We start from the raw sequence: 24,726 nt of genomic DNA on the forward strand, positions 1-24,726 counted from the left end.
TCGAGAGAATCATGGAGATGGTTTGACGCGACAGAAATGTCGAATGCGTTTGAGAAGGAAGAGAGGTGGAGAGCGTTTGTGGAGGAAGAGCGAGAGAGAGCATCTGAGGCGGCGGTAGAGAGGTGGCTAGGGTTTGAAGAGGCAGAGAAGTGGAGAGTGTGTAAAACATGGTAGGGTTCGAGAGAGGGAAAGTGAAGAGAGGTGGAGAGCGTTAGAGGTGGAAGAGAGGTGGATCGCGTTTGTGGAGGAAGAGCGAAAGAGAGCGACTGAGGCGGCATCAGAGAGATGGCTAAGGTTTGAGGAGGCAGAGAAGTGGAGAGTGCGTAAGAGGGCCTGAGAGGAAAAGTGAAGAGAGAGGGAAAGTGAAGAGAGAGGAAAAATGTGAGTGTGGTGGAAAGTGAGAAAGAGGACCTGAAAATTGATACGATGACACGTGTCCAAATTATCTTAAGAGGTAAAAAAATTTTGAATTTTGAAATTGTTGAAATTCTAAGAAAATGACACGGGTAACTTTTTGCTTTTTGTGATTCTTTGAATTGTATTATAAATAGATTTAATATTTTATATTATTTTCACTTATTAAGAGAATATAATACATAGACAAAAATAATAGTTAATATACAAAAAATTTAAGTCATAAATTTTCACCTTAAATTAAGAGCTAACTAGAGATGAAATGGAGGAACAGAGATGCATAAAACAGCAACTAACAAAATTTCATTTCTGCCACTGCTCAATAGTCTTCTTTACTAATACTTGAAAACGCCTCTCCTCTCCCTATATATATATACCCATCCTTCTTCAGCAGAGCGGGAAAAAGCAGCCCAGTGAAGTGGCAAGCAGCGCAAACCACTAACGTCGCCGTTCCATCGTGCTTTAGGGTTTTCCGTTGATGGATCAAGATCAACAATGGCTACTCAATTGTTTGTCTGCCACACTCGACCCCAACCCAGAGGTTCGATGTTTCGCCGAGGCATCCCTCGATCAGGCCTCTCGCCAACCAGGTTTTGTTCATCATTTCAATTTTCATCGCCTGCAACCTAATTGAATGTGGATTTTGCTCTGTGGTGTGAAAACCTTATTGAGTGTCTGTGTTGGACTGTTTTTATTTTATTTTCTTTTCGAAGACAAGAGCGATTGTGGTGGGTGGTTTGTTAGATGTTGTGCTTGCTGCTTATGTGGTGTGGTGGTAGCGTGGGAGTAATTGTTTTTTAGTTGAGGACTTGAGGGGATAATGAGTTTGGCAAATTGAGTTTTTTTGACAATGCTGTTGTTTTTTGTTTTTAGTGTGTGACTAAAATGATGAGAGGAGGAGTGGTTTATGGTATTTAGGGGGTGGAGGCATCTGCATAAGCATGTAACAAGGAAATGAAGATGTTCACTGGGGTGGTAGCTTGTTGAGCGTGAACTTATGACAGCGATGTTATGCCATCAATCTAGTGTTGGCTTGAAAGTTGTCATTCGTAAATGGAAGTTGTATTTTCATACTTAAATGTGACTTATATACTTCATTGATTTTAGTGAAACATGTTTTCTGTTTGGCTTTATCTAGTTTTGTAATGTGTATATATTCCTTTAGCTTGGCCATGGAGATCAAGAACATAACTTGGGGTGCTCATTCACTACTGTTTTTATTTGACAAAAATTCTCAATACTGCTCAATCATGATTTTTCTATGTTAATTTCGAATGTTAAATTGCCCTGAAGGTTTTGGCAGTGCATTATCAAAAGTTACTGCAAACAAGGAGCTCGCGGTGGGACTGCGTCAAATATCCTATATCATAATGATCACATGTTCTGCATTTTTATTCAGAGCCAAAATGTTTCCTTTTATCTTTCATTATTTTTCTTAAAGAAGTTAGTATTTTGTGACATTTGCTGTTGTATGCAGTGCTAGAGTTGAATTTTTCCTTGTCATCAAATTATATAATCTTTCGAGTAATCTGAAGAGGACTCTTGCGCTGTGTTTCTTCCATCCTATAGATATTTTTTGGGACATTTGGTTAAAGAAAATGTTTTCAGTTTTCTATTTGTTTCCTGATATAAAATATTTGTATATGAAATAGTGACAACAATGTTTTATCATTTTCGTGTTTCGTGTTCAAACTTTTTTGAAAACAGGAGACAAAGTGTAGTTATTGACATTTTTTTGTTAGTAAAAGTAAAAATAGAAAAGTTTTCTCTTACTAAGTGCCCCCTTTTTCCTTTAGGATAAAACACGTTTTATGCTTTCTTATCTGTTCCTTTTTTCCATTCACATTTGAAAAACTATAGTAGGATTACAACTCCAATATTTGTACCAGTAAATTATTTATCTTCCTTCTTCCGTTTATTGGGAACTTGGATAACTTAACCTTGTTGTACTTAGCTGCTGTCCTTATTAAGCAGTTAGTTAAAAAGCATTGGCAGGAGGGTGAGGACACTTTTGAACCCCCTGTTATCTCTACTGATGAAAAGGTAAATATGCATTTATTTCTATAGAGTATTATTGTTAAGTGGATTTCTAAAAGGCATTTTTGAAAAATATTCTGAGCTTGTTTTTAGTTGAGATTTAAATATATAGAAATTGATGACATCTTTGAACCCAATATAATGGGCCAGTAGTGTGGCAGTTAGGCCATGGTCCTGAAATATGAAAGGTGTATTCCATAAAAGGTACAAGAGGGATATGTGAAGAAGAAGCAGGAGGAGAGGTTGTTATGCCATGTGGAAGTGTGAGTGAGGTCCTGAAGTAGGTCTGCAAAGCTGGAGGTGGTTATAAGCTACAGACTAGAAAGCTTGGATTGGGCTTGAGCAGGATATAGCATTTCATAGCTACTCTGCATTTTCCTTTCTATTTTCTACAATCCATACTTTCTTTGTTTATTGTTTATTGAACAGTCTAACTCAATCATTTTTTATTGTTTTAATAAAATTTAATTATTGTACACCAGTGCCAGAAGGCTTCTCACTCTCTAATGGTTATGCAGTCTTACCCTTGCATGTTGCAAATAGGCTGTTTGCAGATTCAAACACACGACTAGTTTGGTCAAGGCACAATTCACCATTGTTCTAGGACTAGTCCATAGTCGTCAATTGCATGTGGTCATGGGGTAGCAGAGCAGAGCTTGCTGCTCCTAAGACGCATAGAGCCTTCCTGTCTCAGTAGTTGTGGCACCATTCAGGGTCAGGTTGTATTAGAAAAACAGAGTAGAAGAAGAAACTGCTTTCATTATATTGAGAGAGCACAAAGACTTACATTTCTATAGTAAGACTCAACTATTTACAACAATACAAGGATAAAAAATAAACTTGCAGTTATAACAACTGTAACTAGCTTACAGTTGTACCCATGGTTATCATTTAGTTCATATGAAAAAATATTTAGTAAACAAATAGCAATACCAATTGAATAGTTCAACCCTATGATTAAGCAAACTAGTAAAACAATAATTCCACTATACTACAATAGTTAAGTTTAATGGTGCATAACTACTATATAAGTTCAAACTATACCAAATAATAAGTTCATACAATTACAAAACATAAGTTGTTAAAGTGATAAAAATTAGAGGTCATTGGAGGAAATGCGTTAAGTTTTGTAGTGGTATTCATTTGAAGGTGTCACATATTTTTCGGCGAGTTTAGACCTGTCTTCTAGAGAAATTTTTTGATGGTATGGGTTATGCCAGCTTTTATAAGTTTGGACTTTTATGATAAGGTTTCTTTTTCCTATGTATAGGGCTTCTTAGCTTGTGTATAGCTTTATAGCTGGCCTGTTTTTTGTTCATGGGTTTTGGTTGGGTCCCCCCATGAGTTCTTTGTATCTTTCTTTTTGTTTTTAATGAAATTTTCATGTGATGGCATATGATAGATGTTCCTGAGGATGTCAGCTTAGTTGAGATGCCAAGGATCATAGTGATGTCTCACATGAGTTTTCATAAAAAAAAAGTGATAACAATTAAATAGCTAAAAAGTTTCTATTTCAGTACTCTAATGATATCATCTCCACTACCATTATCATCATCTTTATCACCATCCCACTTCCAGACATTTTAAAATTTTAGGAACTAAACATGTTATAGATACAAACACAAAATTTTAGAAGTAAAATGGACAGAAACCAAGTCCAACTTGTGGCATTGGAAACGAAATAACAGATCCAACCCATGTCCAACTTGAAGTATCGAAAGTGGTATCAGAGCCTTATTAGTCTTAGTGATTGACTTAGATGAGTATGACATATAGTACGTGGAGAATTCTAAGTTTGTGGATTTCTTTTATTGAAAGTCTTTTGTTTCAAGAAAGTGTGCCCCATTGTGGTGAATGGTAATACAAAGAAAGGCCAACATTGAGTTACTCTTGAAAAGATGCTTTTTCTCAAGAGGGAGGCATATCAATGTGAAAGGGAGATACACTTGAGGGGAAGATTGTTAGGAATTCAAGTTAGTTGAAAGTTCCACATCAGATAGAACCAAGTTACATGATCAATATATAATTAAAAGACCAACAAACCTTTTTGCTTTAATGTTTTTGGTCGAATGTGCTATCTTGGTCTCCTATATGGGTTTATTCACGACACAACAATGCCAACTCCCTTTGGTATCTCCCCTCGAAGAACCTGCAAAGAGCTTACCTTCTTTTAGGGATCTAGATTGCTGCTGTCTTAGCATTTTGCTCATGAATTGCTCAATGGTGTTTATTTATAGAAAATATATTTTTAAATAATAATGTAGAAGATTAAGATAATTGGACAATTTTTTAAAACATGAAAAGCAACAAAAAACAAATTTTTATTAAAGAGTAGTATAAATAAGCTCTAAAAACTATCATAAAAACATCTGTTGTCAAAGCTGTCCACCTGCTGCTTTGTCTTCCTTCCATTGAGCTTCAGGTCTGATGGATTTCTCTTTTATTGGATAAGGATGGAGGGTAATAGCTAGGTTTCTATGCCTTTTGACTGTCCTTTTGACTTATTTACAATGGGTTCAAAGTCTTGCTCGTGGATCTTATATATGGCACTCCAAATAATATTAGTTTTCTGAACCGGAATTTCTGGAATGTTAAATGATAGGTTTATACATCACTGATTAGCCTTTTGTAGTTCCCTGCCAATCTTAATTGTTTTTTTTTTTTTTTTTTATGTAATAGGTCATTTAATTAAATTAAACTGGTTACTTGGTTACATTTTTGATGCTAACTAATGTATGGTACATTGCCAGGAAATCATCCGAAGAATGCTTCTATTGGCATTGGATGACCCTCATAGAAAAATTTGTACGGCCATTGGTATGGCTGTTGCATCTATTGCAGTGCATGACTGGCCGGAGTTATGGCCAGATTTGTTACCATTTCTTCTAAATTTGATCAATAACCAAGCCAACTTGAATGGAGGTAAGCAATTTTTTTTTTGAGTTGATGTTTTTTGGGATTTTGTATGTGTAAATGATTGGGAAAAAGCCTTCGCTGTACCAAGCTCTCCATTTTGTATAGTAGAGACCAAACGTTTATGGTATGAGCAGTTTATATCCCTGAATTGTAAATGGTTTGCTTGCTGATTTTCTTTCATGCTGGCTACTAGTTGATTCATTTACTTTCTCTATTAGGTTTTCTGGAAATAATTTTATGATCAATAATTGTACCATATTTGGGTTACAATGTTTATGGAATTTCAATATGTTAATTAGATTTATTATTTGTCTTTTAATAATTTTATTCTAGTGCATGGCGCCATGAGATGCTTGACTCTTCTCTGTTCGGACTTGGATGATCAAATGGTTCCAACATTAATACCTTCTCTGTTCCCGAGTTTGCTGACAATTGTATCATCTCCCCAGGTTGTATTTTGTATATCTTTCTGAACTAAATTGGCTATGCAAAAAGTCTGGAAAGAAGTTATTCATTATCAAAAGTTTACGTTATATCTTTACACTACATTATCTCCATTATGGCGTTGTCTTAACTTTCAACATCAAAAAGGAAGAGGGCATATTATAGGAATTAAGAAGTCCTTTCCTTTTACCTATATTTTGCATATTAGTTGTCAATTTTTATTTGTAAAAATATTTTTCCATTTTGTTAGTGGATGTTTTTGAGGTAAAATTGAAGTACTTTCCTTTTGTTAATTTTTTGATAACTCATTTAAATACTTTTCCAAATCTTTGAATTCTTCAATTTAAAAAATGAAGAAAATGAAGGAAAATACTACTTCTTTTGTTTATATGGTGTACTGATGTCTCTTTTGTCTCACCAAAAACATATTTCTTATTTTCTTGTTGCCATTCAGAAATATGACAAATACATTCGATCAAAGGCCCTTTCTATAATCTATTCTTGTACATCTATGCTGGGGACAATGAGTGGTGTCTACAAGGTATTTTGTCACTTATGTGACTGTGAACTCATTGAGTGGATTATTGGGTTAGTATGTTTTACTTTTAAATTATTAACAGATAAATATATTCTGTTTAGGCAGAAACAAGTTCTCTGATAGCTCCTTTGCTTAAACCATGGATGGGCCAATTCTCTTCTATTCTAGAAATTCCAGTTCAATCTGAAAATCCCGATGATTGGAGTATCAGAATGGAGGTTAATCTATCTATATGTGTTTATATGTGTCATGTGTGTATGTATAGTATACAAGCACACATACATGCATATCTTTCCTATATAGTAACATGATGTTGCATTTTTCTGTCAAGGTTTTGAAGTGCTTGAATCAGTTCATTCAAAATTTTTCAAGTCTCTTTAAAAGTGAATTTGAGGGTATGTTTTTCCCCAAGTTGAGTTTCTAGGCATTTGTTTTTAGTTCTTTGACTTATTTGTTTACGAAAGGCTTTTCACTGTAGTTATACTAGGACCTCTGTGGAATACATTTGTCTCTTCTTTGAGAGTTTATGAGAAAGCTGCTATTGAAGGAACTGAAGATTCATATGATGGAAGATATGATTCTGATGGTTCGGAGAAAAGTCTTGATTCATTTGTTATCCAGGTGATGATAGCAGCCAGCAGTTTCTCATGTTGATTATTTTATATTGCATAAAGTGACAATATTCTGCTTAATATATTTTTATGTCAAAGGTAACTGACTGACTTTTGACGGTCTCCTTTAGCTTGTTATTTGGCAAGGAGAATCCCTATATTAAACTGGTCAAACCTGAATCCAAGGGAGATACAGCAGCCACGGCAATGAAAATAAGCCTTTTTTCATTAATTAGTATTGTGCTTCATCAGTTTATTCATGAAAAGGAACCTCTTTGTTGGATTTATACCTTTTATGAGTGTTTTATAGCTGTTTTTGCTGAATTGTAAGGAAAATGTTGAAAGTTATAATTATAGACTTCTAAGTAATCAGCTGGCTGCGGTTTGCATTGTTAGTCAGTTACAACCATCATTATGGTTGTATTCTTTTAGAGTAGTTAATTGCAGCTGTCACTGTGAGGTTGTGATAACTGATCTAGTCAACTGGAAGACCTTCTGTAGTCTCTATATAGCTCATAACTTGTATACCTCAGAATAATAAAATTTCTTTTCCCATAGTTTGTTTTCAAAATACATGGTGTTTTTCTTTCATTTCCATGATGTTTTATAATAACTTATGAATTACCATTTTTCATCTATTTTTTTATTTGCAGCTCTTTGAACTCATGCTGACCATTGTGGGTAATACAAGACTGAAAAAGGTTTGGTTCAGAGTATTCTTGCTATATTTTTTTGCTGATTGTGTTCTATTGTACCATTTGCTTTGATCAGTGGTTTTCACTTCTATAGGTGGTTGGGGCTAATATCAGAGAATTGGTGTACTATACTATTGCTTTTCTTCAGATGACAGAACAGCAGGTATACCATTTTTTAATCTTCTCGTTGCTCTTGTTCATATTTTCCATCATTTTGCTTAGTAGCCTCTGACTGGCTTTTTGCAGATTCGGTTTCTACTTTCTTGTGCTATTTTAAATGCTGTGGTTGTCATTTGAATAGAAAACTGTAGCTTCCTTGAGATGAATGCAGATGGATCTTTCTTGACCCATTATTTATTTTAATTTTGTTATTTCACCATAAAATGAATGCCAACCTCTTACTGCTTCGTATATCACTTTACAGCACATGTGCATGTTTTATGTTAGATAGAGAGGAAGCAAATGGTGTATTGGAGTCTTCTCATGGATTGCATCCTGCATATGGATGGTAACGGGCTAGATGAGTGCTGTTTGACTATACTGGCCCTCGTCCCTATCGTCTCTTAAAGTAAAAGGCCATACTTATCCCACCTCTTAATGAACCTACAAAACAAGTTAATTTTGAATTAGCATGTTGGTTTTAGGTTAAGCTAATCCTTTGAGTCAACAAGTCAATCCAAAGTCAATGTCAACAAGTCAACCCAAAGTCAAGGTCAACAAGTGAACTTAAAAATAGTCAACCAAGCCAACTTAATGGAATTTTAAACTAAGGAAAATAAAAGCAAAGGAAGGGATCAAGGAACTCTCTTTCTTCTAAGCATGTGACAATCAGACTGCTCTTCACATTAGTTCCAATCCTGTCTTTCATGAGAGGACCAAACACATTGAAATTGATTGTCATTTCATTTGAGAAAAAAAATCCTATCTTGGGACATCAAGACCGAGTTTATCAACTCGAGTGATTAGTTAGAAGATTTTTTCACTAAGTCTCTTCGAGGACCTAGAATTGACTATCTTCGTAACAAGTTTGGTACATACGTTTTTATGCACCAACTTTAGGAGGAGTGTTAGATGATGTAGTATTTTGCTTAGTAGTTGGGCTCAACCCATTCTGTATTTCTGGGCTTGGCCCAATATCATTATAAATAAACTATCATTTGTGTATTACACAAGGGAGATTAATCGCTAAACCTCTTTTTCATATTATTCAACACTCTTCAATGCCAAATAACAATTAGTAAACTATAATTTGCATAATTTTTAAAATAGAGTGCTAAATAAACTAAGGGTGTCTTAGTAATTTAAAATGAGAATGGGTATAAACACAACGACAAAGGTGGGGCAAATTCATACACATCGTTGTTCTTGTATCTAGTTTAAAAAGTTGCGTGTTACTCATAATACGCAACCCATGCCTTCTCAATTTGGGTTTTCCTCGTCAGTATTGGCACTAGTTCAGACAATACTCCTGAGCACAATTTTATTTGCCAACCTAATCTTGCTTGGTGTTGCAGCAATGGATTTTGAACTTTTGCATCTTTTGCAAATATTATCACTACTCTTTACTCACTTGAACCCATTTTACCAAGTCATCGAGTGATTCACTAGTTAATCTCCTCTAGCTTAAGCTATCTACCGGAGGCTCATGCATGTTGTATATTATGGAAGTGATATGACAACCTGTGATTGAAATTTCGAGATATTTATGACATAATGATTGAAATCTTCTTCGTTTACTTCATTCTTTTCTTAATTTTTAAAATATTTTGCAGTGTTGCTGGTGGTTCATGCTTTGGGTTTTTCATCGGTGTGACCCATTCTAATTGTGTATTTATATTTTGTTCTTGAAATGCTTTGTTTTGTTAAAATTTTTTGTAAATTTTTGAAGGTTTGTGTCAGAATGGCAAACATTTTTTTATTCGACATTACAAGTCTAAAAAGCAAATAACAATATTGTTTGATATTAGCCTTTTTTTTATCAGCAAATACCTTAATTCCATAATATGAGAAAAGGATTACTTAGTGGATGAGGTTTCCATCACTGTGGACCTGCAAAGTATCATATATATGCAGCCATAACTCAATTGTTAGAGGCCGTTTGCATGATTAGAACTAGTGTCAATCAGGTCCCAATGTAGCAACCATGATATTTACTCTAAGGATTTTTTTTTTTTTATTCTACCTAAAATATGACAGCTGTAAAATATCGGCTAATGTTATATGCTGTCAATTGTTTTTATTGTGGTTTGGTCTAGAAGATGTATTTGGCTGTATTTTGTAATAGTGCAAACAGGACAATATATAGCTATGGCTTCAATGTTCTATCTGTCTTTTTCTTTATAACTTCCTGCAATTGAATTCTTTTACTACTTTTTTACCAAAGAATAGTGCATTCTATTTTTAGGTTCATACATGGTCTGCGGATGCTAACCAGTTCATTGCTGATGAAGAGGATGCCACTTATAGCTGCCGCATCTCTGGTCAGTATCTCCCTTGAAGAAACTAAAACTAAGCTGAAAGAGAAGGGATTACGTACACTGAAAATGATTTTGCATTACTAATGTTGAAGTGCTAGGACAGGAATTTATATAGACTAAGTATCTTGTACAGGAGCTATGCTGAGTAGACTGCAGCTCAGTGTAACTAACTAGCAGAATAGCTTGCACAGCAAGTTGTGCTGACTAGACTACACTTCATCTAACTAACTGACAGCGCAGAGTGTTGATGACTACTGTTAGTTACAACAAATTCTAAAGTGATTGCAACTGTGAACCTTATAGTTCACGCCTTGTGACTTTATTTCCTAGTTTAACTTTGTGGCTGCTAATTTATTTTACATTGGCTGCTAGTTTCCTATTTTGAATTACTTTCCTTCATCTTACTTATTTTGGTGCTTGTTATGATAATGATTTTAACTCTTGTCCTTATAATTAAACTTTTAAATTTTTATGCGTTTTATCATTCAAGGATACTAACGATCCAATTCCCACCCTTGCTATTGTATGGTTTTCTCAAATATTAGGTATTTCTCAAACAATAAATAAATATAAAAGGTTGGAAAACCAATTTAGGAAACATAATGACAACACTTAATGTAATCAGATGCCTATGATTCAATACATAATCAAATCCTTATTATTCAAGGATATAATCAGATCCCTATGATTCAAGGATATAATCAAATCCTTATTATTTAGAGATATAGTCAAAACCTTATTATTCAAGGCTATAATTCGATCCCTATGGGGATATTTTTGTCATATACTTTAACTATAATATGCCAACTATGAAATAATAAAATATGATTGTTGACACTCCCCTCAAAGTTGGTGGATGCATATCCCATTCCTGGTTTGGAAACTGTTAGATATAGTTTGATATTATTAAGATATTGTTAGATATTGATAACCACAATATCAAACAATATCTTCTATTTAATCTTTTTATTTTCAGTTACTCTTTTTACTTGTACCTCTCTCTATTATAAATAGATTACCCTATGTGTGGTTTATACACAAGGGAGATTAATCTCAATCTCTATCTTCTTTATTCTCAACATGGTATCAGAGCCGATGGTTAAAACCGGCTTAGACGATTGCAGGTCCCTGTATCGAAAGTCTTCCTGGAAAGAGTTCCAGGTAAGCGTGTCCTGTTAAGATGAACGGCGGTCCACTGCATCTGTTGCTCACACAGGTACATCTTTTGTTGGTCTGACTCAATCTTCTTCTCCTGGTCCTTGGGTTTTTGATTCAGGAGCCACTGATCATATTACTGGTAACAAATCTTTGTTCTCTTCTTTATCCTCTACTAATCCTTTACCTTCTGTTACACTCGCTGATGGTTCTAGAGTCTCATCTCATGGTGTTGGTACTGTTAAACTTTTTCCTTCTTTAACCATTGATAATGTTCTTTATGTCCCTGGGTCTCCTTTTAACTTGTTGTCCATCAGTCGCCTAACTCGTTCTCTTGATTGTGTTGTTTCTTTTACCAACAATTCTGTCTGTTTACAGGATCGGAGTTCGAAACAGGTGATTGGCACAGGATATGAGTCTCATGGTCTTTATCATCTTCGTCCCTCTACACACATTGGTGCAGTTATGGAGTCTCCCTCTCTTATTCATGCTCAGTTTGGTCATCCAAGCCTTGCCAAGTTACAACAGCTTGTCCCTGTCTTGTCCAAGTTGTCTCGTTTGGATTGTGAGTCGTGTCAATTAGGCAAGCATACTCGTACTTCTTTTCCTCGTAGTGTCACACGTGATGCTTCGTCCCCTTTTGCCTTGGTTCACTCTGACATTTGGGGTCCTAGCCGCGTTAAGTCTACTTTAGGTTTTCAATACTTTGTTACTTTCATTGATGATTACTCCAGATGCACTTGGTTATTTCTAATGAAACATCGTTCGGAATTATTTCATATCTTTCAATCTTTTTTTAATGAAATTAAAACTCAGTTCGGTGTTTCTATTAGAGTTTTGCGTAGTGATAATGGTCGTGAATATCTTTCTCATTCTTTCAAACAATTTATGGCTTCTCACGGCATTCTGCATCAAACTTCTTGTGCTTATACCCCTCAACAAAATGGTGTAGCTGAACGTAAAAATAGACATCTTATGGAAACCACTCGCACTCTTTTAATTCATGGCGAGGTTCCTGAACATTTCTGGGGTGATGCCATTCTTACTGCCTGTTATCTCATTAATCGTATGCCTTCTTCGGTTTTAAAGAATAACATACCTCACTCCATTTTATTCCCTCATGAACCTCTTCATCCCTTACCTTTAAGAGTTTTCGGGTCTACATGTTTTGTTCATAATTTTAGTCCTGGTCTTGACAAACTTTCTCCTAGATCACATAAGTGTGTTTTCTTAGGGTTTACAAGATCACAAAGAGGATACAAATGTTTTTCTCCTTTTCTTAACCGTTATTTTGTGTCTGCAGATGTCACCTTTAATGAGTTCTCCCTTTATTTTAAGAGTCAATCTTCACCTCTGACTCCATCCAATCCTGACAACTCTTCTAATACCTTTAACGTTCCTATTGTTTGTGACCCTCTTACTGTGTCTTCTTCACCCTCGGTTCCTGCTCCACAGTCACCTGCTCCTCCACCACCTCTTCAGGTTTATACTCGCCGTAATCGATCACAACCACCACCATGTGACTCCACTCCAGTGCCAACTACTCTGTCTCCTCCGGCTCTGACACCTGAGTCTGACCTTCCCATTGCCCTCCGAAAAGGTATGCGTTCTACCCGTAATCCCTCTCCCCATTATATTGCTTTGAGTTATCATCGCTTGTCATTACCTTTTTTATACATGTCTTTCCTCTCTTTCTTCTGTGACCATTCCAAAAACTGTCCGTGACGCTTTAGCCCATCCTGGTTGGCGTCAGGCCATGGCAGATGAATTAAGTGCTCTTCATAATAGTGGAACTTGGGAACTGGTCCCGTTGCCGTCTGGGAAATCTGTTGTTGGTTGCAGGTGGGTGTTTGCTATCAAAGTTGGACCTGATGGTACTATTGATCGCCTCAAAGCTCGTCTTGTAGCCAAAGGTTATACTCAAATTTTGGGTTGGATTATGGAGATACTTTTTCCCCCGTGGCAAAGATGGCTTCTGTTCGTTTATTTATCGCCATGGCCGCTCTTAAACAATGGCCTCTTTATCAACTGGATGTTAAGAATGCTTTCCTCAATGGTGATTTGCAAGAGGAAATTTATATGGAGCAACCTCCTGGGTTTGTTGCTCAGGGGGAGTCTTCTGGGATGGTATGTCGTCTTCCTAAATCACTATATGACCTAAAACAATCTCCTAGGGCCTGGTTTGGAAAGTTTAGCAATGTTGTTCAACAATTTGGTATGACTCAGTGTGAAACAGATCATTCTGTTTTTTATCAACACTTGAGTGTTGGATGTGTTTACTTGATAGTATATGTTGATGACATCGTTCTTACAGGGAGTAACAACCATGGCATCTCTCAGTTGAAACAACATATCTGTCACCATTTTCAGACCAAAGATCTTGGCAAACTCAGATATTTCTTGGGTATTGAGGTGGCACAGTCCAATGATGGTATTGTTATATCTCAAAGAAAGTATGCCATGGATATTCTGGAGGAAACTGGATTGATGAGTTCAAAGTCTGTTGATACACCCATGGATCCCAATACTAAACTTCTACCAAATCAGGGGGAGCCTATATCTGATCCTGAGCAATATAGACGATTGGTTGGGAAATTGAATTATCTTACCGTTACTCGTCCTGACATTTCCTTTGCAGTCAGTGTGGTAAGCCAATTTCTTAATTCTCCATGTGAAGATCATTGGAATGCAGTCATTCGCATCTTGAAGTATATTAAAAAATCTTCTGGAAAAGGATTGTTATATGGTTCTAATAACCATACAAGAGTTGTTTGCTATTCAGATGCTGATTGGGCAGGATCTCCTTCTGATAGAAGATCTACATCTGGGTATTGTGTCTCCATTGGTGGTAACTTGATCTCGTGGAAAAGTAAGAAACAGAGTGTTGTAGCAAGATCTAGTGCAGAAGCAGAATATAGAGCTATGGCCTCAGCTGCCTGTGAACTTGTTTGGCTCAAGCAATTGCTTCAAGAGTTACAATTTGGAGATATTACTCAAATGACACTTGTATGTGACAATCAGGCTGCCCTTCATATTAGCTCTAATCCTGTCTTTCATGAGAGGACTAAACACATTGAGATTGATTGTCATTTCGTTCGGGAAAAGGTTATGTCTGGAGACATCAAGACTGAGTTTGTTAACTCAAGTGATCAGTTAGCAGATATTTTTACGAAGTCTTTACGGGGGCCTAGAATTGATTATATTTGTAACAAGCTTGTCACATACGATTTGTATGCTCCAGCTTGAGGGGGAGTGTTAGATATAGTTTGATATTATTAAGATATTGTTAGATGTTGATAACCACAATATCAAACAATATCTTCTATTTAATCTTTTTATTTTCAGTTACTCTTTTTACTTGTACCTCTCTCTATTATAAATAGATTACCCTATGTGTGGTTTATACACAAGGGAGATTAATCTCAATCCCTATCTTCTTTATTCTCAACAGAAACAATCCTTTCAAAGCTTTTGCTATTTAGCCCGTTTGTTGATAGGACAAATGGGTTGAAAGTTGAGCTAATTGATTAGATGCAATAGAGTCTTAAGATTGAATTGGGGAAGGTGTTCAAGTTTTGGTTTGAGAATTTTGATGTGAGGTGTAGGGCATGTTTAAGGTTGTTGCATCAGAGGTGGTTGTTTGGTAGGTGGTGGAAAATATTGGTTTTTTGATTGTTTTGGTGAAGTGGAAGGCTCGTGTGTTACCATATCCAGAGGAGTTGCCTCAAGTGGAGCATCAAATGTTGATGAAAGGATTGTCGTCTTTTCTTCCTTAAGAAAGAAAACACTATATCATCTGATATTGTTGAATGTTCTTCAATAGTGATAGTTGTTTGAGGTTGTTGAGAGGTGGTTTCCTCGGTACGTTTTATCCCATGAGATGGAATGGTCTTGGTTTTCTTAGGAGTTGGCTCAAAGGTTTTTCTATAGTAGGAACATTAGACTGAGTCTATCTAGTAGCATTGTTTGATTTGCCACTGACAAATAGTTCTGATGAAGGTGACGAAACTACAAGATTCTCCTTTTTCTTGTGGTTTGCTTCTCTTCTATTTTGAGCATTCACCAACATGTGCATTTTTTCTTCCACCAAAGCCAAACATTCAAAAGCTCTTATGTGTGGAGGCTCAAGATTGGCTAGACAATATTTTCTGATATTGTTTATGTTGAGTTGGGGAACAACAACCTTGTCTAGATATATCCCCGTATGCATCATGTTCAAATTGGTCAAGGTGAACATGGGTTGCTTCCCTGTGCATCCAACCTTCTCTTTTACCTCGTTTTTAGTAGACTTCTTAATCATGTAGAATTTTTGGTACACACCTTGATTAATGGAGCATTGGTGATCTCATCTCCCGGTCAATGTTATCAAAACTCGGTTATGGCGGTGCCATGGGGAAATTAGTGGCAGTTTTGCAACCTTCCGCCACAATAAGGAGGTTGCGAATCAGGTTTCTCGTGGTGGCCCATGGTGGTTGCATTTTCTATAATGGCTAGTGTAAGTGGAACATGTATGGTGGAAAATGCGGGGAAGCGACATGGAGAAGTAAGAAAGGCAACGATATGGAGAAGAACACGGAGAAGAAACCCTATTTATGAATGCAGCACCTTAAATGAAAGGTTGTTGTGTTATTTTTGCCTTTTGTTGGGTTAACCCAATTAATACATACCTAAAAATTGGGCCAGGCCCAATAAAAACATTCAACTTATTACTTGAACCAAACACCCGCGCCTCTCCTTCAACTCACTATCCTTTGTCTCACCTTGCTACTTTCCACCATCGCTGTTGCCACCACTGCCAACAGCCCTCATCGTTGGTCAATTAAAGCCGTTGCATATTGCATGGCTATTTTTTTTTTCAAATTATTTTTGTCAAATACTGCCTGCATTTTTAATTTTTTTTCTTCTCCACTTCTATATTTTCTGAAAAATTATACTTATTTTCAGCAATAATAATGCCTAATGATCAGTACTGATTAGGGATGACAATGGGTCGAGTCGGGTACAGATAGTGCCTACCCACAACCTGACCTACAACAGAAAAGTCCACCTGGTACCCATCCCGCTACCTGTGTGGATACCCATTTAAAAAATACCCGCGGGTATTTTAAAACCCACGGGTACCCATGTATACCCGTAAATATTTAAAAAAATATATTTTATAAATATTTAAAATTAAATTTAAATAAAATTACAGAAAAAACTGTAATATTAAGTATAAATTAAATTAAACATAAATTAAATTAAATTTTATAAAATATAAATTTAATTTAATTTTAATTAAATTTAACTTAATAAAATATAAATATAAATTTAATTTTAATTTTTTATGTGTAACGGGTACTCACAGGATGGATAGTATGATATCTGCACCCGACCCGTTTATAAATGGGTATTAAAATACCTGCTATCTGTTACCTGCGGGTAACAAATATTCACATATACTAACTATCCGTCACGGATTTTATCCACGAATACTTACGGGTATGGATATTTTTGCCATCCCTAATACTGATTAAGAACATCCCACAAAGTATACATATTTTGCATCATAATTATACTTTTGTACTCTTTTTAAAAATGCATGTAGTATATTTCTTTTGGCAACAATGTTTCCGCCATAACCCGATGTAGTTTCTGTTATAACTTTATTAAGGATTTTTGGAGTTTCTGATATTTTCCGTTATAACACTGCTCCCGGCTTCTTTATAATCCTTATCATATTGAGAAATAAAAGATGAGGCAATTAAAGGGAATACTTGCATCAAATGATATATAACATGTCTCCCATATTCCGCAATGTGATCTTTCGAAACCATGTTTTGGTAGCAGTTCCTTGTTGCACACTTGCTGCCAGATTTTGGCTCTAGGACACATCTTCCTATATTCAACATTTTGGCCAACAAGATCTTTTGAGAAATTTTCTTCATACAAGAGCTTCTTTAACACACTAGTATCAACATAAATGAACTCCCAAGCCGAATAAAAACAAATGTTTACGCTGTTCCAACCAATAGACTTAAGAAAGATACACAAGAATATTAGAACGAATTTGAGAGCGACTTCCCCTCTCTTAGGAATTCATATTTATAATAACTTGGGATACACCACATACAATGTATGAGAGGGAAAATAAGGGACATTCATCGATGAGACCAGATTTCCACCTATGAGTGTCATTGGGGGATTTTCTTTCTACTTTATCACTAGCGTTGTCTACATCACAATATCCTTGTAATCTAAAGCTTATCAATAAGTCCATTTTAAATATTGAAAATTCATTTAAGAACAATTAAGATTACTTCCCTCGGGTCAGATTGAGGAGGCCTCACTGGATATCATAGCTAAGTTTTCCTCATTTGGAGTTTCTAGCATTAATCCCCTTCTACATTCTTCACTTCTAACCATAGCCATAACTTTATTAATTCCTAGAACTTTTTCTTTTTTTCCAGGGCTCTGAACTCTCGCGTAATGAAAATACCCATAAAAAAAATCATAAACTCTATTATGCTCATTATAGTACTTTAGCATTGCTAAATCTATTGGGCATTTAGCTTTTATTAGCCTGTAATGGTCTAAGTCCATCTACATTGATTTTAGTTGATTGTCATACTTTGTTACAGTCTTGTTTCCTTGTTTTGCAGCCATAGTCTTCACCTTCACCTCATATATTTGGAAAACATCTTCAACTCTCGAGTATGTCTGCTCTATAGCATTCTAGATTTCTTTAGCAGAATTTAGAAACATGCAAGTATCACTTATCTCTAAGAACATTGAGTTCCATGATAATAGAATCCTCTTTTTTCCATTTTGTAAATTTGGCATCTTCCTTGTCCAGGGCATCACCTCAAGTGGCTAGCTTTCCTTTTAACTTTTAAAGTCTTATAAACAAGCTAAGAACATTTCAAGTAATTTTTTCCATTCAAACTGTTTGTAGTGTTAAGATTATGAAGCTCTTCATAAGTCTGTGATTTATTGTCCACTATTTCTGTTGTTTGTCAACTGAATCCGCCATTGCGGTATCACGACAAAGGTAATGAATGACAAGATAAATCATGATAACAATTAAGGCTTCCTTTATAGAGATGATTGACAACAATGAAGGTTGTTGTCTAGGATTTTGAATTATTGACAGCAATGATAGTTGTCATCTAGGATGTTTGGATGCACATTCAAAGGCAGCTTTTAAGAATTTTAAAATAGATCATTTTATTGCTACGAGTACATCACATATATATGCAAGATTGGAAAACAAATTTAGGAAATACAATAGCAACACTTAATTCTTATTATTCAGTGCTATAATCCGATTCCTATTATTCAGTGATATAATTAGATCCCTATGATTTAGGGATATCGATTATACATTTTAATTATAATGTGCTTATGGAATAATAAATATGATTGCTAAGAAATTTCAAGTCTTCAAATGAGTTTGTTTTATTCTCTCTCTCTCTCTCTCTCTCTCTCTATATATATATATATATATATATATATTTTCATAATCTTCCTAAGAAAACGCTTTTTTTTAGGTGTGCTTTTACTGGAAGAGGTTGTGAATTCTTATGACGATGAAGGAATTTGTGCTATCATAGACAGTACAAAACAATGGTTTAACGAGTCTCAAATCAGAAAAGCAGCTGGCAATGCAAGTTGGTGGAGGGTAAATACATAATGTCTATTCTTTTGTATCTAGAAACTAGCTTATGTTTGGTAAATTTGATTTGCCGGCTGACAGACTGTTTTTAAAATAATGCTGATTCTGAATCCTGTTTATTTTGTTGGCTTGCAACTCTTCCCTATTAGGTATCTTACTTGGTAAGTAAATTGCCCCATAACCTGCACTCAAATTTCTAGATTATTGAACTAGGAAAAATTATCAATCTCATTGGGAAATGTTCACTTGTACGGCTAATCTCTTTTAAGACAATTTCTTTTATACATTTTAGCACCCTTAGACACTATTAACTGCTTATTGAAAATATTTAACCCTTGGTGCTACATTTACGAATTACCGGACTACCCAAAAATATCTATCTCACATTCAAGGTGTACATGTCTCGGTGTAAGTAGTGTGTGTTGGAGACTTTACATCGATTGGACATAAGATCAATTTACATATTAGTGAATGCAAACTTTATATTAAAAATTGGTTTTGTACGATTGACTTATGCTTAAAGTCGACTTCTTAATATAATATCACAACCATCCTTATAGTCACTTATTTAATTAATAAATTATCTTCTACTATTTTGTCAATAAAAAGTCCAATGGAAGTTTTCCACTCATTCTATTCACATACAACTTAACAACCCCATCTTTAGGGGGAGCGTTTAAGAGAGGAAAATAATGAGCCTTTATATTCCTAAATTTGTCTTTTGAATCATAAAATGAAAAAAATGAAATTCAAAAGAGTAATACAATTGAAATTGAAGCAGAGAGGGAAAGAGTAAAGGTAAATCAAAATCTTGAATCTAGAGCAGTGTAGTAAGTATCGTACGATTCACGATACGAATCGTATGATACGAAACGATTCAGGTCCCTAGCGATACGAATCGTGAGTTGTATCGTTTTTACTCTCGTATCGTACTTGTATCGTACGATACGAGTTCGAATCGTGCGAATCATGATTCGATTCACGATACGAATTTACCCCAATTTGAAAACCTAGTTTTTCCCTCTACATTTTTACTCCCTAATTGAAACCCTAATTTTTTCCCCCTTTATTTTTTGCACATTGAAACTTATTAACGTTAGTGTGCTCGAAAACATGTTCTCCTCCTTGCCTCTCGTGATCACGTCATCTCTCTTTGTTGTGGTGGTTGTGTCATCTCGTGCATGCCTTTGTTCTTTTGTTCAGTGGGTTTGAACTTTTGCGTTTGTAGTATAGTGGTCACATGGTGGTAAATCTCAGAGAGGATGAGGATGAACTATGAATGATTAGAATATAATTTTTTTTGAGGTTGTTTAGGATACAAGGAGCAAACACTTATTTTTTGGATGACTATAATGCATAATTTGTTTAGTAGCATATAACTATAGTTGAAGGAATCTTATGCAGCAACCACATTGTTTTTTGAAGTCATGTTGCTGAAATTGTGAAACTTTGTGGTAGATATACATAGATACAACCACTCTATTTGATTATGGGATTGTTTTATTATTAATTTTCTCTTTATATATCTATTTATCTTATATATTTAACTATGAACTGCATTCTTTTAATGTTTTTAAAATGTTTATGAATCATACGATTCACGATACGATTCACGATTCAACTACCATGATCTAGAGGTCAAAATCTGAATTTGCTTAATGAATTCTTAGACCACATGATGATACAAAATTTGGGAAAAATCTGGTGTACACTTGAAGACAAAAGGCTATGCCAAGATTTACTCATGTTCAAGAGTTCTATCATTTATCATTACATGAGGTAAATGTGTCTAACCCTATGAATCCTGATTCTACTAATTGACGAACTTCCTTTGGTAGAACTTGTTGTGTAGGTAGACCAGAATTTAGATCTCCCAATTGCTCTTGGAAAAGGAACTAGAGCTTATACTAAACCTTACCCTTTAGGAAACTATCTATCCTTTAAAAGTTCTAATTTTCCCATAGTACCTTTCTTAAAAGCCTAAATACCACAAGTATACCTTCGTTTGTACCTGAGGCATTAATTGACAAAAAATTGAAATAAGTCTTGGATTTGGAAATGGAGGCATTGAAGAAGAACAATACTTTGAAACTAGAGTTGTCAAAACTAGTTAAAAACCGTGAGCCAACTCAACCCAACATGGGTTTGAGCCAGCTTGGGTTAAAAAAATTTGCAAATTTAAGTACGGGCGAAAAATGGACCCAGAGCCTAAGGAATTACACTTTATTTATCAAGCATTCTGATTCAAGGAGAGTAACAATTCTAATTATCTGTGTGGATAATGTCATTGTTACTGAAAATGATGAAAATAAGGAACAAAGGTTGAGTCAATGCCTTGCCAAAGAGTTTTTATTCAAGACTTTAGGGAAGTTAAAATATTTGTTGATATTTAGATCGTTCTAAGAAAGGGATCTTCATATCGCAACAAAAATACATCATTGATGTAAAATAACTTGGAAACCAACAAGTACATTTGTTGATGTAAATACAAAGTTGAGAAGTGTAGAGGATGATGTTGCTATGGGTAAAGAAATGCACCAGATTCTTGTCGGGAGAGTTATTTATCTCTCACACTCAACCAAAGGAAGCACATTTAGAAGTTGCTCTTAAAATTGTCTAGTATTTGAAAGTACCAGGAAGAGAACTTTTGTTCAAAAGACACAAGAATGCACTCTGGATGGATATACTAATGTTGATTATGTATTTTTAGTTATGGATAGGAGGTCAACTATTTGATATTGCATCTTCCTTGGTGGAAACCTAGTAGTCACTTGGAAGAGTAAACAAAAGTGTGTTAAATAAATTTGGTGCCAAAGAAGAATTTCGAGCAATGGCTCAAGAAATATGTGAACTGTTATTGTTGAATATTGGATTGGAAGACTTAAAGATAAAGTGAGATGTATCTTTGAGGTTATATCGTGACAATAAATATTCAGTCATCATAGCTCACAACTTAGTCCTACATGATAAAACTAAACACATTGAAGTGGACAAACCTTTTATCAAAGAAAAGCTTGACAGTGGCTTGAATTACACTGCATATGTGTCTCTACGTAAGGATGGCTTGCAAACATTCTCACTAAGGTGTTGAACTATATCCAGGCTGGGAATGGAGGGCACTTATTCACCAGCTTGAGGGGGAGTATTGAAATATTCTAGGAAGTTTCAGATTCTATTCCTATTGGTTTTAATTATGTATATTGGTTGTATCTTGGTTTTATTACTAGCATATTAATCTCACAATCTCAGGGGTTTGTTCCTAAGAATAGGTTGTGCTTGTTTCCTAAATCAGCTCCAAGTCCATTTGGGTTTCATTTCTATTGGCTGTACGTAATGAGACTGAATAAGAGATAAATTGTTTTGTTCTAATTATGCAATAACAATATATTATTTTAGTTGGACAATACCTTTCTTATCACCGTCAATGATAACAATGGCATCCACATATACAATAAGGTAGATAATACCTTGGGGAGAATGATGATAAAATAGAGAATGATCAACATCACTTCGCGTTATTCCAAGCTATTTGGATGATAGTTTGAAATGCCTAAACGATGCATGGGGTGATTCCTTGAGACTATACAGGGACCTTTGCTTGGAACAAAGTTTTTTTAGTGATGAATAGCTACAAAGGAGAAAAGAAGTCAATTAATGTCATTTTGGCCACAGAACAAAGTGTTATTATAATCTTGTCCATAATTTGTGTGTACCTTTTTGGAAATAGATGAGCTCTATAGCCACTAATTTTACCATTAGGTATCTTTTTAGGAGTGTACAACTATCGACACCTGATAATTGATTTGCCAATCAGAAGAGGAACCAACTCCTAAGTATCACACAAATCTCATCAATGCTTTTGCAAAATCTTTTGTTAATGTGTCATGAGATTTCTGCTTTTGAGACTTGTGGGGTTTGGTTGTGCTAAAGGATGCCACCCAAATTATGAAGGTTGTTGCCACCTTTAAGAATGGTCATTGACAAGCAGCAGTGGCTGGTGACGACATGACTGGAGACAATAAAGTGGGGTTAAACCCATTCTACCAAGTTCAAAAACTAAGCATTAGGATTCTAAAAGCTTGAATGACTTGAGCTCACTCAATTGCAATGCATATGAACAAAATGAGTACTAGATAAAAAGAAAGAAAGGACATGTTCAAACTGGTAGAACCTGCACTTATATAGGCTGAAAGTATATATACACAAAAGCAACCTTTCTCTGATATGTCAATTATTTCAAAGAGTTTTAATCAATTATTTTGTAAGTTTTAATTTCTTTTTTTTTTCATTTTGTTTCTCTTGTTCTGAGGGCTATACTATTTTTATTTTTCTTACAAGAAACAAAACAAGAAGTTTGAATTTCTGTTTTGAAAAATATTTGCAATTTTTAGTGTGGATATTCTGTCAAACCATTCGAATATGACAATTAGATAATCTAACAAACATTTTAGCAAGATGAGTTTTAAAGGTTCCTCCTTTTAGTTAATTTGACCCATATAACCTGTAATGTAAAAAATTAAGGAAAGAAGAAATACTCACTAATTTTATACTAGTTTGTCTCATAATACAGTCTACAACTGGTTCTTAATAGACCAATCAAGTTTCACTAAGCAGATTATTGCTGTATTCTTTCGGCTCCTGGCCACTTTTGGCCGACTCTGATAAAGTATTCTTTTCATATGCCACATTTGGCTGCTCTTTCCACTAGCCACTCTTGGCTCAACCCAAGTATTGTTTCATTGAGCCATTCTTGGCTCAATCCAAGTGTTCTTTCAACAAGCCATTCTTTGCTCAAGGCGAGTATTCTCTGAACAAGAAGCCAATCTTGGCTGAAGACAAATATAATTTCTTTGTGATCAAAAGATCGTGATTTCTGCACAGGATAGTTGTTGGTCAATGCATCTTTAGCTTGAATTCCCATAGATGTTTGAATGTAGTTTGTATTTGGCATGGAACTATTTGATGACAAATGGTGAAGACATTCCTTGGATCACAAACTTAAGCTTTAGGAATATTTTTAGTTAATGTCAACTTAAAGTTTGATTGTACTTATCTAATTATCATCAATCACTTATCAAACTAGTGGTAAGATCTTCATGGTGCTTTATCGTCTGTCAGATGAAGCACTTGTGCTCGGAATTTGTACAGGGTCTATGAGATGTATCTTCTTGATGTTTTAAGCTTTGGTGTATTTAGGCGCTTTATAAAAATTATACAAAAATTATACGGTGTTGGACTTTTGATATAACATTATTTTATACATGTTAATTTTTGGCAGATAAGAGAAGCTACTTTGTATGCCCTATCATCTCTTTCAGAACAACTATTTGAGACAGAGGTTTGAGATTCCTATTTCACTTGTGAATTCTGATATGTAGTATTAGATTTAAGTTTTCATTTCCAGCCTCAATAACTTGTGTTTTTATTTTGAACTTGGTTAGACTGTCATGTATCTTGTTATTGGTACAGGAAACCAGGGTTTATTCAAGTGACTTGAAGCACCTGCTTGAGCAGATTTTTGCAGTAGACTCTCTAATAGGTTGATTTCAACTCTTCCCTTGCCCTCTTTTAAGGTTCCATTCTGATTCAATGAATGCAGCTGTATCCGTGATAATGTTTTTTAATCTTATTTTTTCACTTTTGTTCCAGGTCCTCTTGAATGCCCATTTTTATATGCACGCATTTTTACTTCAGTTGCTAAATTTTCTTCTTTGGTAAATGGTCCTGTGCAAACTTTTAAGGTTCTCAATATCTCTCTCTGTTATGACTTGTAATTGATCTTTAA

General features: G+C 35.1%; 1 protein-coding gene across 3 annotated transcripts in view; it reads left to right on the forward strand.

The window, feature by feature from the left end:
• The first annotated feature begins 746 nt into the window (after nucleotides 1-746).
• LOC114173632 (importin-9) overlaps nucleotides 747-24,726 on the forward strand; it is a 32,248-nt gene continuing 8,268 nt past the window's right edge. Inside the window, exons 1-16 of one of the 3 annotated variants that reach the window (XR_003602533.1) lie at nucleotides 747-1,004; nucleotides 1,708-1,769; nucleotides 2,365-2,457; nucleotides 5,202-5,373; nucleotides 5,701-5,816; nucleotides 6,266-6,352; nucleotides 6,451-6,567; nucleotides 6,681-6,744; nucleotides 6,828-6,970; nucleotides 7,614-7,661; nucleotides 7,750-7,818; nucleotides 10,060-10,135; nucleotides 18,817-18,947; nucleotides 24,220-24,279; nucleotides 24,411-24,480; nucleotides 24,591-24,655. Coding sequence is in view for 1 of the 3 variants with exons in the window: in XM_028058123.1 (XP_027913924.1) it covers nucleotides 893-1,004; nucleotides 1,708-1,769; nucleotides 2,365-2,457; nucleotides 5,202-5,373; nucleotides 5,701-5,816; nucleotides 6,266-6,352; nucleotides 6,451-6,567; nucleotides 6,681-6,744; nucleotides 6,828-6,970; nucleotides 7,614-7,661; nucleotides 7,750-7,818; nucleotides 10,060-10,135; nucleotides 18,817-18,947; nucleotides 24,220-24,279; nucleotides 24,411-24,480; nucleotides 24,591-24,655 (1,485 nt within the window). In the remaining 2 variants the exon portion in view is untranslated. The remainder of the gene's footprint in view (nucleotides 1,005-1,707; nucleotides 1,770-2,364; nucleotides 2,458-5,201; nucleotides 5,374-5,700; nucleotides 5,817-6,265; nucleotides 6,353-6,450; nucleotides 6,568-6,680; nucleotides 6,745-6,827; nucleotides 6,971-7,613; nucleotides 7,662-7,749; nucleotides 7,819-10,059; nucleotides 10,136-18,816; nucleotides 18,948-24,219; nucleotides 24,280-24,410; nucleotides 24,481-24,590; nucleotides 24,656-24,726) is intronic. The other 2 variants (XR_003602532.1, XM_028058123.1) reach the window with 2 other exon arrangements.

This window comes from Vigna unguiculata, chromosome 2 (genome assembly GCF_004118075.2).
Source record: "Vigna unguiculata cultivar IT97K-499-35 chromosome 2, ASM411807v1, whole genome shotgun sequence".
NCBI classification, from domain to species: Eukaryota; Viridiplantae; Streptophyta; class Magnoliopsida; order Fabales; family Fabaceae; genus Vigna; species Vigna unguiculata.